The sequence below is a fragment of the Polypterus senegalus genome, chromosome 13, assembly GCF_016835505.1.
Source record: "Polypterus senegalus isolate Bchr_013 chromosome 13, ASM1683550v1, whole genome shotgun sequence".
Taxonomy (NCBI): Eukaryota; Metazoa; Chordata; class Cladistia; order Polypteriformes; family Polypteridae; genus Polypterus; species Polypterus senegalus.
This window is the reverse complement of record NC_053166.1, coordinates 26,570,186-26,587,302: the sequence shown is the minus strand read 5'-3', so window position 1 is coordinate 26,587,302 and position 17,117 is coordinate 26,570,186. Positions and strand designations below refer to the sequence as shown.

Below are 17,117 nucleotides of genomic sequence, written 5' to 3'. Positions count from 1 at the left end.
ACCAGTAAACACAACGATGTTATAGTTACGTCACAGCGCAAAGAACAATAGTAACTGTATAATAAGCAACGCTGTGTCTAGGCATCCGAAAGTCAGACTCCAAATTTCATTCTAAGAATTATTTTGAGGTTAATATAGCAAAGGAAAACTGTTCAGCTTCCGGAAAATTCTTGTCTGTTTTCGAATGGGCCTAATGCTGCAGCATCAATAGCACCCACCTTAATCTGGCCCTGGGCAGACCAGCTAACTCAAGGGTCTCAAAGAGGCATTGAGGGCCACCATTTTCACTCCACCCAATTTCCTGTTTAGCTGACAATGAAGCCCATTATTATTATTATTATTATTATTATTTTCAAAACTGATTTTATTTTCCCTGAGATCCCCATCCATATATTTTGGGATCTGTATTTCTCACTTCTTCATTTTTTTTCCTTACCTAATATTTTATGGAGATTGAAGACACGAGTGCAAATTGGGATCCAAGTGAACCTGGTCATCTGTTAGCTTGCTTTGCATAAAAGAAAAAAATAATAATAATAATAATTAATAATAATGGAGAAAGTGCACTCTTAAAGGTAAAGGTGCCAAGTCCAAATTTTCTTAAACGAGTTAGGGCCCTCCATCGTATATTAAAGATGTCTTTTTTTTTTTTTTTTTGCATTTTAATAAGTTTTTCAAAGCACTAACAGCCAACTTCATATACAAAGAACCCTCCGCAGAATGAAGTGATGCTTAGTTAGACAAAGGGTTAAAAAAGAAACCACACAACCCAGTAAAGAGGCATAAAGTGCCATTGAAGAGGCCACAACTTTAAGGGTGGGGATGGAACTGAAACCTTCAGCCACTGCGGCCCTCCAGAAACTGACGGAATGGCATCGCTCGGAACCAAAGTTTCTTAAACTGGTGGTCGTAACCCCGCCGGTTGTCTGAATTTGGGTCGCGCAAAGTCGGACGTCGCAATTGCATACGGTTTGCGGGGTGTCTCACCAAGGGTCTTCGCGGAATGTCTACGTAACTGACATCGTTTCGTTAAGATTTGTAATGGAGAGGATAACAAACCCCCCCACCCCCACCCAAATCCTCACCTCGATGAGTGTCGCTTTATCAAGTCCCATTCGAGGGGATGAATATCCGAGGCGTTTCTCCAAGGGCCTCGGGATGAATGTCGGCGGTGATTCAGCGTCTCGAAGACACAGCGCTGGCAAAATTGCGCAGCAAGAAAGAAAACGTTTAGAAAACGGCGCACTGGAGGAACTGCATTGGTACTTGCATTTGTAAGAGTGATACCACGTTTAGACAACAGGCGGCGCTGTGGCATTGGTGCTTCTCTGCCGAGACTTAACCGTTCATATAGTCAGTCCGAGTTACTTCAGTTAATGGGCGGAGTAAAAATTTTATTTCACGGGACCTCACTTGGAGAACCTCAAAGAGATGCAGCGCACGAGTCCTGAGCACAGAGAGTCGCCGACTATGCTGCCTGACCAGATGGTGTACGTGGCTGCTGTCACAGTGCTGGGAGTTCTGGAGCAAGGTAAGTACCGCTTCACGAGCGTCCCACCTCGCGTGACCGCTGATGTCGGTGCTCCTCGGTGGGTGGGAGACATTTTAATCGATCGCATCCATCATACTTGATACTGGTACAGGACCACTGCCTCCCTAAGAGTAGCATCGTAGACGGTCAGAAACCAGAACGTCACGGCGGCAAAAGAGCAGTAGATAGAAAAGCTCACTCGTTCAGCAAAAAAAACAAAAAACGTGTGGTGTAAGTGCAGTGCTGCTGTTTATAATGTTAGTAATGATAATTATTTATAACGTGTCGGACTACATATGTTCCGGGGAAGCACAGACGTACTGCATAATCATGGAAAAAATAGGACTTTTCTCAGCGGTTGTACGGTCTTACTGGCATCAAAGTAGTGCCCATACGTTAAGACGGCCCAAAGAGACGTCCGTTCGAGATCCACCCGTCCATTCATGTTTACAATTAAGATCAGGGTCGCGTTATCCCGTCAATATTGGGTACAACAGTGGGTACTGCGTACATGGCAGGCATGGGGCGCGGTGGGTAAGACTTTGGACGTCAAACCCTAGGTTGTTGGTTCGAATCCCATCACTGACACTGTGTGACCCTGAGCACGTGACCCCTTTGTGCTCCAATTGGAGAAAATAAAAAGGAATGTCACCAAGTGTATCTCAAATGTTGTAAGTCGCTTTGGATAAAAGCGTCGGCCAAATAAGTAAATGTAAATGTCAAGGCAGAAACCAACCGCCGGACTGGACGCCAGTTCATCGCTGGGCACACTTAAATCCACTCAGCCCGACCCTTAATAATAATAATAATAATAATAATACGTTTTATTTATGTAGCGCCTTTCATACACTCAAGGACACTTTACAATTCAATAAACACATTAACAAGACATTAGAAATTACATACAAGAAAATGAATAATACTCATTGAAAAGATGTGTTTTTAACAGGCCTTTGAAATGAATAACCGATTTTTCCTCTCGAAGGCTGAGATGAAGAGCATTCCAAATTTTAGGGGCTATCACACTGAAAGCTCTGCCACCCATAGTTACTAACCTGTATTTAGGTACAGTAAGTAAGTAAGTGAGTGTCCGATGATCTCAATGCACAGGCAGGAGTGTAAGGAAGTAGCAGCACAGACAGATAATGAGGGGCTAAACCATGAAGGGCTTTAAAAGTGATGAAAATAATTTTATTTTTGATTCTTGAAGAAACTGCTAACCAATGCAAATCACAGAGGACAGGAGTGATGTCAGCAGATTTTTTTAGTGTGTGTAAGTAAACGAGCAGCAGAATTCTGAACATTATTGTAATCTATTGATATATTTAATCGGGAGGCCATAAAACAATGAATGCCATGCAATAGTCCAGACGAGAGGTGATGAAAGCATGAATGAGTGCTTCAGTATTCTTCACACTGAGGAAAGAATGCAGTTGAGCAATACCGTGAAGATGAAAAAAGCTGTCTGTACTATTGAGTTAATGTGTGTTTGAAAAGTAAGGAGCTGATCAAAGATGACATCCAGATTACGGAATGACTAATAACCCAATCCGGACACATAGCGCAAATGACAATGACATTTAGTCCAGGGGTTCCCAAACTTTTGGACGTCAAGTACCACCTGAGGTTAAGTGAGTTGCGTTGCGTACCACCCGAATTTTTAACAAAAAAATTAAAAAGCAAGTACTGCAATGAATGATTAATTCTTAATTAGGTAATATACAGCAAATTCACGATACTGACTACAATTTATATTAGTACAACTGTGTAGACGGCTTTATAATCATATTATTTTGATTACCTTAAGCGGTGTGACTGTAATAGCCTGTCTATTTCTAATAACGACACTCTGACTGCCATATCTCGCATCAGTGAGTAGGATGTGACTGCATACTGTAAATTTACAAGTTTGTCAATTCTGGGCTGAATCGTCGAAAGAGAAAGTCTCAGGTCGTTTTGAGCATGCAGTCTATTTCTGTATTTTGGTTTGATAGCAGTGGTTGCAGAAAAGCCAGTTTCACATAAATATGTACTCGAGAATGGCAGCAATGCGGAAACTGCCCTGCTTGCGAGCTCAGGATATTCAGCATGAGCGTACATCCAAAAATTGAACAAATTGTTTTCAGTAAATCGGGCTTTAAGTGTGCTGTCATCTGACAGTTCGATTAAATTTGCTTCTTCTTGAGCAGTCAAAGTCAAGCCGGTTATATCAGATGTAAACGGACTTCGTATCCAACCACTTTATTTTGTCGCATTATCCTCGGGAAAATAATGAACAAAGTTTTCTTCAAGCAATTTTAGATGATTCACAATAATTTTAGAAATATCTTCCTGTATGCTGGAATCAGGATTTTGAGCAACAAACACGCTGAAGTAGGCCTACTGGAACATATCTAGACGTTGATGTTCTTCACGTAGTTTCCAATGGCTAAGTTTCTTCACAAAAGCTGAAACTTCCATGTGTTCAAATAAGTCACCATCTCTACCTTGTGAGGTTTAAATCGTTGAGAGCATTAAAAACGTCTACGAGATAAGCCAGTTTTGCAAGCCATGTTGCGTCACATAGATACACATTTATTACCGAGTTCTTTTGTAACAGAAACAGACTCACTTCATTTCTCAACTCACAAATATCTCTGCAAAACGCGTCCTCTTGACAGCCAGCGCTCCTCTGTGTAAAACAATAAATGCTGATGTTCTGAACCCATTTCTGGACAAAGTATTTCAAATAAACGTGCGTTCAGTGAACTTGTTTTTATGTAGTTGACAATTTTTATTGCGGTTAACAAGACGTCATGCAGTTTTTCACTTGTATGTCATGCAGCAAGTGCTTCACGATGTATGATGCAGTGGTACGATACGGCCAAAGGCGCCACTGCTCTAATACGCTGTACGACACCGGAATTTTTAACAGTCATAGCTGCAGCGCCGTCTGTTGTTTCACCAACACAATTGTTCCACAGGGTGGCGCAGTGGTAGCGCTGCTCGGAGTTACCAGACCCGGGTTCACTTCCCGGTTCCTCCCTGCGTGGAGTTTGCATGTTCTCCACGTGGCTCCGATTTCCTTCCATAGTCAAACGACATGCAGGTTAGGTGGATTGGCGATTCTAAATTGGCCCGTGGGTGTGTTTGTGTGTGTCCTGCGGTGGGTTGGCACCCTTCCCGGGATTGGTTATTGCCTTGTGTCCTGTGTTGGCTGGGATTGGCTCAGCGGGTTGGAAAATGGATGGATGGAATTGTTCCACATCAATTCCTTTGCTGTAACAAACTTATCGAGAAGACGAAACAGTTCTTCAGTAGTCCTCGTAGGCAGTTTGTCGCTGAATAAAAATTCCTCTTGATCAGAAGCAATACTAAAGTTAATAAATCGGATGTACACGATAAAAATTGCACAGTCAGAAACATCTGTTCACTCATCGAGTTGTAACGCAAATTTTCCGTTTGCTTTTATCATTTCGATGAATTGTTCCTCCACGTCGTCCGCCATGTCAGCAATTCTGCGAGTAATTGTATTATTAGAAAGAGGAATCGCACAAATTTTACCTGCCGCTTGTTCTCCAAGTACGCTGCTCACCATTATCGACAACACACGGCATGATGACTTCTTCAGCAAGCGTGTCTGGCTTTTTACCGCGAGCAATCCGTAAAGCGACACTAAACCGCCCCGAAATCTGAATAAAAGTTAAAGAATTGGAAGAAATTCTGCATAAAACGAATGAAAAAAATTGTGCATGTACATAAATTGATAAATTCCGCCTAGTGCACGTACAGTATAACAACAAACGCGAGCGGTTTCTGTGAGGCAGAGTTACCGAAGACTAAATAGTGTCGGCGTTGTGCTTTCATCTAGTGACCAAAAGCTCAAACAGTGAAGAAGTAGAAGTTGACTTCCGCGAAACGGAATTATGGTAGCGTTAAATGAACTAAATACTGATTCGAATAATAGGTTTTATTTATTCAGATGACGAAATTTCACACCGCACTAAATGTGGGAAACCACATATTATTGTATTTAAACACTTTCATTGGTTTTTGCTCACAACAGGCTTGTCATAAAGGGTTTTGCACAGATAAATTACATTTCAGGGACCGCGATGCGTACCACATGAAAAGGCTCCTTACCACAGTTTGGGAAACCGCTGATTTAGTCCATCATTGACAAATAACGGACAATGATGCGAATCCTGTGCAAAACACGCTCATTATGGTGTTAACACAAACTATTATTATTATTAGCCATCGATCCATCCATTATCCACCCGCTATATCCTAACTACAGGGTCACGGGGTCTACTGGAGCCAATCCCAGTCAACACAGGGCGCAAGGCAGGAAACAAACCCAGGGCAGGGCCCCCACACACCAAGCACACTCTAGGGACAATTTAGAATCGCCAATGCACCAAACCTGCATGTCTTTGGACTGTGGGAGGAAACCGGAGGACTCGGAGGAAACCCACACAGACACGGGGAGAACATGTAAACTCCACGCAGGGAGGACCTGGAAAGTAAACCCGGGTCTCCTAACTGCGAGGCAGCAGTGGCGCTACCCACTGCGCCACCGTGCCGCCCACTATTATTATTATTTACGGACATGTATTTTGCTGTTTTGAGTACCGTTAGCTTTTCCATATATACGTGCCTGCCATGTTTGGAGTCGGCACCGGGAGATCTCACAGACTCTTGATATTCTAAGATTACAACAGGCGCCTGTCCCTTGAGGATTTTAGCTAGGGGTCTGGAAGCCTAAAATCCACCCTGATGTCGCCCCCCTTTACAGACAAACCTTGTTCGCTGCAGAAGACCGAGCGCCAAAGTTGTCTTTTTTGGCTTTTATTTCGCCTCATACAATTTCTTGTATTAGGAACTTGTTCGTTTTCGCATACCCCTTGGGGTCAGAGTGCAGGTTGAAGGCCTCGCTCAAGGGCCAGCAGAGCTGGATCTCCTTTGGCAGTAATGGCGATTCGAACCAGCAACCTCCCAGATACCGGAGCGGGTACTCAGCCTCAGAGCCACAAGTTACTTTGACGTTCGGCATTCGGACTTTCAGACTTCATATCTCCGAAACGAAAATGGCAAAGTCATTAAAACAACGATGTAAAATTTCGCTATTACCACAATGTTTTTAAAAGTGTTCCTTGTTTTCCAGAATTGTCCATATTTTTATGTAAAGAAAAATCAAGAATAATCTAAAGGGAATTAGTCCAATGGATCAAGACTTATTATTTTAAAATGAGTTCATCAGAAACACGGGGACATAGTTGGAAACTTGTTAAGGGGAAATTTCGCACAAATACTAGGAAGTTTTTCTTTACACAGAGAACCACAGACACTTGGAATAAGAGACCAAGTAGTGTGGGATTTTAGGGACTTTCAAAACTCGATTTGATGTTTTTTAGAAGAATTAAGTGGTTAGGACTGGTGGGCTTTTGTGGTCTGAATGGCCTGAACTCGTCCTGATTATTCTAATGTTTTTTTTTTTTTTTTAAAAAGACATAAAAGTCCGAAATGGGTGCAAAATGCACATAAATTCGGCACAGATGTATAAAATACAACTTGTGAATTTGATTACAGCCTTTTGCAGTTTTTGTGAACATTACTCAATCAATTAATTAATCAACATTTATTTATATAGCACATATTCATACAAAAAAAATGTAGCTCAAAGTGCTTTACATAATGAATAGAAAAATAGAAGACACAATAAAAAATAAACATAAGTCAACATTAATTAACATAGAATAAGAGTAAGGTCCGATGGCCAGGGTGGACAGAAAAAAAAAAAAAAAACTCCAAAAGCTGGAGAAAAAATAAAATCTGTAGGGGTTCCAGACCACGAGACCACCCAGTCCCCTCTGCGCAATCTACCTAACATAAGTCAAACAGTCCTCTTTGTATTTAGGGTTTCCATGGAAGGACCTGATGATGATGGTCAGGTAGACTTCTGGCTTTCAGTCCATCAATGTTGGTGCATCATGATGCTTTGAGTAGGTGGTGGTGGCGCAGGCCGCCACCACAAAGAAACCGGAAAAAGAAACAGAAGAGAGTTGGGGTCAGTACGGATTTTAGAGCCACTGTGAATAGTTATTGTGATGAATTGAACATACAGAGTATCAGGATTAAGTTAAAGTGAAGTTATGAGAAGGCCATGTTAAAGTAATGTGTTTTCAGCAGTGTTTTAAAGTGCTCTACTGTATCAGCCTGGCGAATTCCTATTGGCAGGCTATTCCAGATTTTAGGTGCATAACAGCAGAAGGCCGCCTCACCACTTCTTTTAAGTTTTGTTCTTGGAATTATAAGGAGACACTCATTTGAAGATCTCAGGTTACGATTTGGAATATAACGTGTCAGGCATTCCAATATATACGATGGGGCGAGATTATTTAAGGCTTTGTAAACCATAAGCAGAATTTTAAAGTCAATCCTGAATGACACAGGCAACCAGTGTAGTGACATTAAAACTGGAGAAATGTGCTCAGATTTTCTTTTCCTAGTTAGGATTCTAGCAGCTGCATTCTGCACTCATTGCAAGTGATTTATGTCTTTTTTGGGTAGTCCTGAGAGGAGTGCATTACAGTAATCTAGTTGACTGAAAACAAAAGCGTGAATTAATTTCTCAGCATCTTTCAATGATATAAGAGGTCTAACTTTTGCTATGTTTCTTAAGTGAAAAAATGCTGTCCTAGTGGTCTGATCAATATGCGATTTAAAATTCAGATTACAGTCAACGGTTACCCCTAAGTTTTTTACTTCCGTCTTAACTTTCAATCCTAGTGCATCAAATTTATTTCTGATAACCTCATTGAATCCATTATTGCCAATTACTAAGATTTCAGTTTTCTATTTATTTAATTTGAGAAAATTACTATTCATCCATTCAGAAATACCAGTAAGACATTGTGTTAGTGAATCGAGAGAGTCGGAGTCATCAGGTGCTATTGATAAGTACAGCTGTGTGTCATCAGCATAGCTGTGGTAGCTCACGTTGTAACCTGAGATAATCTGACCTAACGGAAGCATGTAGATTGAGACTATTTACTGACTATTTTTAATTTTATTTTTAATAAGGCATACCTTTCACCAATGTAAAGTCAACTGCGTAAAAGGTAAACCAGACACCAATCTAAAGTTGATTTTTTGAAGGTCAATGCCAACTGCGCATTTAACAATTTATGTTTTGCCTTTTTATTTAATCGATACCCCTTAAAATGTCCTGTAATTATTGGAGGGTTTTTATTTAGAAATACATACCTGCCGTTTTAAGAAGCGAGGCTTGTAGCGGCAGCCTGCAGAAATCCAGGGGACTTTCACTTGTCATTGTTAAGGGTCTCAAAATATGAGTTGTGAAATGTACGTGTCATGTTCGGCTTACAAATCACAACAATTCTGGACAAAACAAAAACGATTAAAATGGCAAAGGGCATATGATGTGTTTACTTCTAATAACTTAAACGACAAATAAATGATTGTAGGGTCTGTTTTAATTTCATCTATTTATGCATGTATATATTTAATTACTTAATCAATTAAACTTATTTATTGACTTGTTAGAATAAATGTATACTGCGCACGCGCACAACCACATTTCGCGTGGTTCGACAGAACATCGGTCGTCGAACAGCTGAGGAGTCCTAGACAGCACGAGTTGCAAGTGCGCTTGTTCTCCTGCGATCTGCCATCTAATCGGACAGCTTGCTTTATGCTTCATGCAGTTATTCGGGCTCAAGCGGCGAATGTAACCGTTGCACTCCAAGTACCCGGACTCCTATTTACGCTAAGTTACATCCGCGCCACTGGAGAGTGAAATGCGTGATACTAACAGCAAGCGCTCTCGCTGGATAGTCGAGTCCGGCTCAGCACCCTCGTGGACGGTTAGTCAGCCCATGTCATGTATGGCATATTGGCTGCCACTAAAGTAGCTCGCGTGCGGTGTGTTTCTACAGACAGTGCACACAGAGTGCAGCACTGCACCCCGCCGCCCATGACTTGTTTGCAGTTTATCTCGCCGATCTCCAGTTGCACGCAGCGCGCCGGGCGAGCCGGTGTTTGTGGTCGTATGGCGCCCTGGTCCTGGTCGACCTGTTTCAGCTGCGGAACACGCAAAGTAGTGCAAGTTCGAAATGTGGCTGCTTTAGCGCAAGGCGCTCAAACTGCTCCGCTGAAGTTTATAATTATTAAGTAAACGGTGCAGAGGAAAGCTGGAACGGAATATGCTGCCGATGTCATCTATCTATCTATCTATCTATCTATCTATCTATCTATCTATCTATCTATCTATCTATCTATCTATCTATCCTCATAAGACTACCATCTGATATAATGTACTAGAGTTTCTTCATCGGTTGAAGGGGGACAAATGAAGTGCCGATAATCACGTTGTGTTTACATATTCGTGCTTGAAGGGGTTTGGGGTCGGCTTGTAATGACCATACTGCATACTTTACTAGTGCGCAGTGCTTCGTTGTTCATAGTCGGTAGGATTAAACCTCTACGACAGTGCCCCTTTGTGGGTATACGTACCGGGCGCACTTTTACTTTCATAAACGGTGCCCCACAAATTATTTGCAATGCCCGGCGACCGGGTTGGGTACCCCTTGTTGTCCGGAGCTCGCGCACCTTCAGAATTACAAATGGTGTACGTTTGTGTACATAACATGAACATTGTTGTCATACTTCTATGACCCCCTGAGGGTCGGCTTCCCATGGTTTCGGGGTGTACACCCCTTATGCATATACCTCTTGGTGTACGGAGCGTGCACACTTTTACATACATAAACGTCGCCCACTCCGTATCATACTTCTAAGACTCCCCCCTCCTTCCCCGGAAGTGTCCCCTTTACCACGTTGTCGGGAGCGCGACTAACTTTCATAAATTGCGTCCTTCAAATGACTGCGCCCCAGGCATTCGCCTAATGAATTGACGGGCTATATTGGTTCTAACAATGCTGGTGCCCATCGAAAAACAACCGGTACACCCCCAAAACGAAAACATACTGCAGAAGTGCTGGCGGCACGGGGTACCGGTGTGTGTACGGAACACTTCAACCTCGTCTTCTCAAACTCGATCATTCAAATTCGGGATTGTGGAGCTTTTTGTCGCAAGGCAGGAACCAAAGTCGGACTGGAGGGTCGTCACTTAAAAGCCCGACACGTACGCAGGTCTAATTAACCTGACCTGCACATCTTTAGGGATGCAGGAGTAAAGCCGCTCTGACGCGATGAGAACATTCAGGCTCGCCCCTTGGGTTAGACAACTGCGATGGCCGCTTGTCGATTGCAGTACACATCAGTAACATTCAATTTCGAAGTTTCTTTCACTAACCATATCCAAATGGATACAGCGCATTTTTTTCTTTCCCGCTAATACATCAGGTCACAGCATCCATTACCACAGTTCCTCTGGTGAGTTCGATTCTTAGTTGCAGTTGAGCGCGAGCGCAGTTTGAGTGCTGGTGTGTTTAAAGCAGTCATGACTGACTTGCGCCCCCTGCCGGGACAGACACTGTACGCTCATTAAAACCGCAGACGGAATGAGTTTGGTGTGCAACAAATTCCCATGATGCTCTTTTTTTAGTGCGGTGTCATGTTACAGTGTGTTCTTGCAGTTCTCCCGTTCCTTGTCAGTCGAGTCAACTTAGCGACTTATTTGTTGCGCGCACAACACGAGAAGCCAGTATTTTAAAAGGAAAGTATTCGATATGTGCCATTAAACCTGAATGATAACCGTAAGGGCAGTGGCGTAGCAAGCTTGCTGAAGGCCTCTGTGCAGCGCCCTGAGGTGGGCATCTCCTGTCCAGCATAACTGTTACTCATTTATTCGCACGTACATCCTAGGCCGGCAGGACAGTGGTGTCCGCGACACTATTCGATCACAAGCTGGTGACAAACAAACCGGCGGTGTAAATGGAAGTTCTAATAACTTTTGTAATCGCTTTATTAGGGCATTGGTAAGTTAGCAAAAATAAAATAAATAGTGGAAATGCAATGTGGGAGGTATGGGTGGTAGTAGTGGTAGTAGTACATAAATATATGAAGGATGTGGACCTGCTTGCCTTTCCAAGGAATCTTTTCGAAGGAGAATGATTAAAATGTAACGTAAACTTGAAAGTAGAAACTGTTCTGTGCTATAAAATGGAGCAGTTTCAGTTTGTAACAAATTAATATGACAACACCGGCTGACAGGATACTGCTGCACAATCGACCAGTTTTACACAAGTTCTGAGAAAATGGACATCATATAAAGTGAAGTATTAGTGGTTCCAAGAAATTTGCCTTGTCGGTAGGAAATTGCTTGCTCATATATATCGCTTGTTTGTCTTTAGCAGTTTCTCCATTTTTAACGGTTGCAGCAGATAGCACCTGATCTGAAGCCATTTTATCGCTACTTCCAGACTCAGTAGTTGCAACCAAGTCACTCACGGCGCCGTTTGCATAACCTGCTTGTGACCGTTGCGACGATTCGCCAGTATTAGTATTCTCGGTTACCACCGCTGGCCCTCGCTCAGTTTGGAGAAAAGTAGAAATCCTGGTAAGCTTCGCGTTTTTAAGTTCCTGTTGCAGGCGTTCCTTACGTTTAGCAGCACCGCTCTTATAATGTTTGCCGGATCCGCTGACATGGTGTCGTTTGGCGAGAGTATAAAAAGCATCAGATTGTTCTGATATTCTGCGTTTGCCGACTAACGGGAACCATAACTTAACAACGGAATTGTTATCATTTACCGTTTACGAGTTCGAATTTCGAAAACTGTTGACATCAAATCAAAGTACAAAAGTAACAATTATTTACGATAATAATGTATTCTTTACATTATTCATGTGACGTCCTTCAAAACTTTTTCCGCTCGAGTCCGCTATGGTCGCCAGATTTGGGAATGTGCCCATCTCTGTAAGGCGGACTAGGACGTGTTGGGCCTCCGATTAGACTGCGAGCCTCCAAACTCCCGAAGTCCAAATTCGTGTAAACTGTAGTCCTGCTGAATCCGTAATATCATCACGGGTTGGATTGGACTTGCCTGGCGATGCTGCAAGCATGTCACTGAAACTGTGAATTATTAACGCAACGAACTGCGCAAGTGATTTTAAGTTATTCAATTTTCTTAAATCTATATGGCACTGAGTGGGCCCACCAAGCTCGTAGGCCCTTGTGCTTTGCACAATCTGCACAATCCATTGTATTTGAATTTGCAATAACACTTGTCAAATACACAGGCAAAAACTGTGCACAGGTAAACATGGCACACTCTCACCACTGTCGGGACAAAGTATGGCATTTAAAGGGGCACTCTCAAGGACTGAATCACGCTGGGCCACGCTAAGTTTGTGGGTTTCGACAAAAAGGGAATACACTTCTTGTTTATTTCTTTATTTAGAAGAAACAATTCTCTGATGACTGGCAATGATCGACGCGGAAAATGCAGTAGTGAAAAAGTCTGAGTTAAGAGAAATTAAAAGGAGACTTTGATACTGTGAAAGGAACATTAAAGTCTGAAAGTAGTTTGGTGGTGTTTTTCCAAGCGAGCCTTATAGTTTTATATTAAATGCTGATGATTTAGTGATTCATAATGTGCTGATAGCATTTCGTCATCTTATTTGTTTCATGACATGTGCTGTTCTCCTAGAATATTGACTTTTGTCAGCACACATTATAATCGGGAAACCTAAAGCCTCATGAGAATGACTTTTTGAATTAAAGACCCTCCTCCCCAAATTCTAGTGACTGGCGTTGTGTGAACGATTTATTCTTTTTCAGAGACTCTTTTCAATGAATCATGGAAATTTGATTTGCAGGAGCTAAGGAATCAATTCCGTAGAGCTCAACAGGCGAGCTAAGGTGCATGCGTGATGCCGTCAGCCGCCTTCGTTTAGATGTTTAAAGCGCATGTGCAAGTACCACTCGGCGGAGGCAGGATTCTTTCAAGTTAGGACTTAATCTTCATCGTGGAACAAGAACTCGGTCATTAATCATTCTCGCGTTCATCACACAAGTTAAAGGCAGTAACAACATATTTATATACTATATACATTAGAATGTATTAGTTGTCTGTTTTGTACAGTTCTCTATTGGAATTCTTTTAAACTGAACTAGGGGGCTTTGGCCCCTGCTCACTTCGCTCACTAATCCCCGGGGGCAGGCATTGGGTACCCGCTGTCTCATTGCTGAGCCGCTCGAAAATCATCGTGGCGCCCCTTCGTCAGAGAAAGCGAGAGAGTATGCAGGGCACGAGAGGAAGACGGTTTGGTCCTCAGTTATTACAGATAGAGAATCAGTTACTCAAGGATTTCACTACCACTCTGTTTTAAATACGAATGAATAATGAAACGTAGTAAAAAGTAGAAGTAAACAAGTACAACGTAATAAAAAGTAAAAAAATAAAATTACATAAATGCCTCGTTAAAAATCAGTATAATGAATTACTTTATCCTCTGCCTTACATATTATAAACGTTGTTTTTTTGCATTTCCGTTCGCATATTGTTTGGGATATGTTTGTCTTTTCCATTTATTGGATGATTCTCTTTGTTCTTGACTTTTATTATATGCAGCTCTTTTTTGCTCATTTTTCTTTTTTTCAATGTTCATTATGAGCTCTTGCCGCTCTTTTTCTGTCGCAATCAAAAATTCCACGTTCATTAATAGACAATTTGTGTTTCTGCCTTGTCATTATAGCTGACTGGGTTGAAGAGGGACTTAGCGGCACTAAGAGTGTCGCGGTGTGGTAAGGAGAGAGGATGTGCGCAGAAGGTGGAATGATTGGACGAGCAGCATGGAGGGGCGTGGTCAATGCTGAATAAATACAGTAGCATCCACTTGCAGATTCACAGCAGCATACGTCACTGCAATTGTAGACCCACAGTTACAGACCCGGACGTTGCGTCTCTGTCGTTTCAGGACTGGCTTCGTAAAATGACTGTTGGAAGGTTTCGGCAGCTCTCGGCAAAGCCCGGAAAGTAACGGCGTGTGAAGGAAATTAAGTGGTAAAAATAAGAAGGAACAAAGTACATCAAACCAAATAATACGCATCCTTGTGAAGTTCAGAGGGTTTCTACCATCACGTCGTGTCATACATCAAACTAAACAATACGGATCGTTTCTGTGAAATATTAATATTAACATTTACGTTGTGTTCGGGTCTGTGGGAACCATTTAACATTTCGGCAAAATTAAAACCATCAAGATATGTGTTAATTGAAAACAGTTTTTCGTTTACATTCGTGAAACGAAATGTTCAATATAATTACAGTACAGAGTTAAGTAAAACGTTAATAATAAAAGTGATTACGTTTTTTAAAATGTACTATGCATGTGTGCAATATTGTTCTAAACCAATTTAGATTAAACATTTAAGCTAACCTAATATTTTTAAACATGTACAGTATGTGAAGAAAAGGCAATACATATTCTACACTGAATTATGCCATATATTTATATTAATTGTCTTATATAGAACTGCTCTAGTTTTTGTCACTTATTATTATAAATGATGGGCCATCAAATGAAAAAAAATGCCAATAAGAACACACTTTATTTATATAGCACCCTTCCTATGCCCAAAATTCAGAAGGAACAACAGGACAAATATAACATTGGCTACAAATAATATCTTCACTAAATAAAGATAAATACATGATATCCAATACATTGAAATAGAATAAAAGACAATAATTCAGACTAAAATACAACATATAATACTACAAAAAAATCTTGAACAAATTGCATGAACTGTGATAAAAAAGCAAACCCTGGTACCCGGACAGATAGCGGGGGTGAACTGAAAGAAGGGGCCAAATGTCAGGTCTGTTTAATGTCCATCCATTTTCCAACCTGCCGAATCCAAACACAAGGGTCTGCTGGAGCCAATCCCAGCCAACACAGGGCACAAACCAATCTCGGGCAGGGTGCCAACCCAGCACAGGACACACACAAACACTAGGGCCAATTTAGAATCGCCAATCCACCTAACCTGCATGTCTTTGGGAGGAAACCCACACAGAGAACATGCAAACTCCACGCAGGGAGGACTCGGGAAGTGAACCCAGGTCTCCTAACTGCGAGGCAGCAGCGCTACCACTGCACCACCGTGCCGCCTGTTTAATGTCTTACTAAACAAATGAGTTAAATGAATAGAGTCAGCAGATGTCATTAATTTTGGGAGGGCATTCCACAGTCAGGGCGCTATATACAGCTGAACGCCCTGCTGTCACCCACAGAGTGCAGGATAGTGTGGGCAGAGAATGAGAGGACTTTAGTGGGCAGGTCAAGAACAGAATTTGATATTCAATCCTGTAAGACACAGGGAGCAGTGAAGGTGCAGCAGGATGACTGTGATGTCCTCGCTGTTGGTGGTTTGTGTCAGGACTGTTGCAGTTGAGTTTTGAATCAGCTGGAGCTGTGATATGATTATATTATTATAAAATGAAGATTACTTAATTATTATATTATAAATTAAGGCATGAGGGTTGCCCTGGACATGACATAAGATACACAGAGTCTGACAATGAGTCCAAGGATTTCATCTTGATATCTAATGGCAGTCAGGGTGCCGTTGTCTAGCCTGTAGAGGTCTGTGTGTCCCCAGCATATGCCTCCCCAGACTCACCATCACTGACCCCCCACCAAACCAGTCATGCTGAACAATGTTACAGGCAGCATAACATTCTCTGTGGCTTCTCCAGACCCTTTCACGTCTGTCACACGTGCTCTCATCAGTGAAAAGCACAGGGCGCCAGTGATGGACCTGCCAATTCTGGTATTCTATGGCAAATGCCAGTTGAGCTCCACGGGGCCCACTAGAGAACGTTGGGCCCTCAGGCCACCCTCATGAAGTCTGTTTCTTTTTGTCAGAAGTCAGAGACAGTCACACCAGTGGCCTGCCTGCTGGAGGTACTTTTGTAGGCTCTGCCAGTTCTCATTCTGTTTCTCATGTCCTCCTGATGGGATAAGGACCTTCTCTTGCCCTGTCCAGCTCTCCTAGAGTAACTGCCTGTCTGTCTCCTGGAATCTCCTCAATGCCCTTGAGACTGTGCTGGGAGACACAGCAAACCTTCCTGCAATGCCACGTATTGATGTGCCATCCTGGAGAAGTTGGACTATCTGTGCCACCTCTGTAGGGTCCAGGTATCTCCTCATGCTACCAGTAGTGACACTGACCGTAGCCAAATGCAAAACTAGTAATAAAAAAAAAACAGATGAGGGGGGAAAAATGCCAGTGGCCTCCACCTGTTAAACCATTCATTCCTGTTTTGGGGGTCGTCTCATTGTTGCCCCTCTAGTGCACCAAAGCAGCTGAAACTGATGAACAAGCCCCTCTGCTACTTCACTGACCAGATCAATAGCCCAGAAGTTTCACTGACTTGATGCTATACTCGGATTAAAAAGGGTTCCTTTAATTTGTTTGAGCAGTGTATTTTAATGTAATGTTGTGGTTTTAGAAGTCACTACACACATTACTGAAATACACTCAGTGATAGTTTTGGATACCCTCACACTTCAGTCCTTCACAAATGCAGCCATTTACAAACATCATATTTTAATTTCTCTTTGAGAAGCATGAAAAATAGTTGTGTTGAATCTCAATTTATGATTACATTTT

At 42.2% G+C, this 17,117-nt stretch overlaps 1 protein-coding gene across 1 annotated transcript in view; it reads left to right on the top strand.

Moving 5' to 3' along the window:
- The first annotated feature begins 1,409 nt into the window (after positions 1-1,409).
- ltc4s (leukotriene C4 synthase) overlaps positions 1,410-17,117 on the top strand; it is a 52,654-nt gene continuing 36,946 nt past the window's right edge. Inside the window, exon 1 of the mRNA XM_039774891.1 lies at positions 1,410-1,531. Within this exon, the coding sequence (XP_039630825.1) occupies positions 1,432-1,531 (100 nt within the window). The 5' untranslated portion in view covers positions 1,410-1,431. The remainder of the gene's footprint in view (positions 1,532-17,117) is intronic.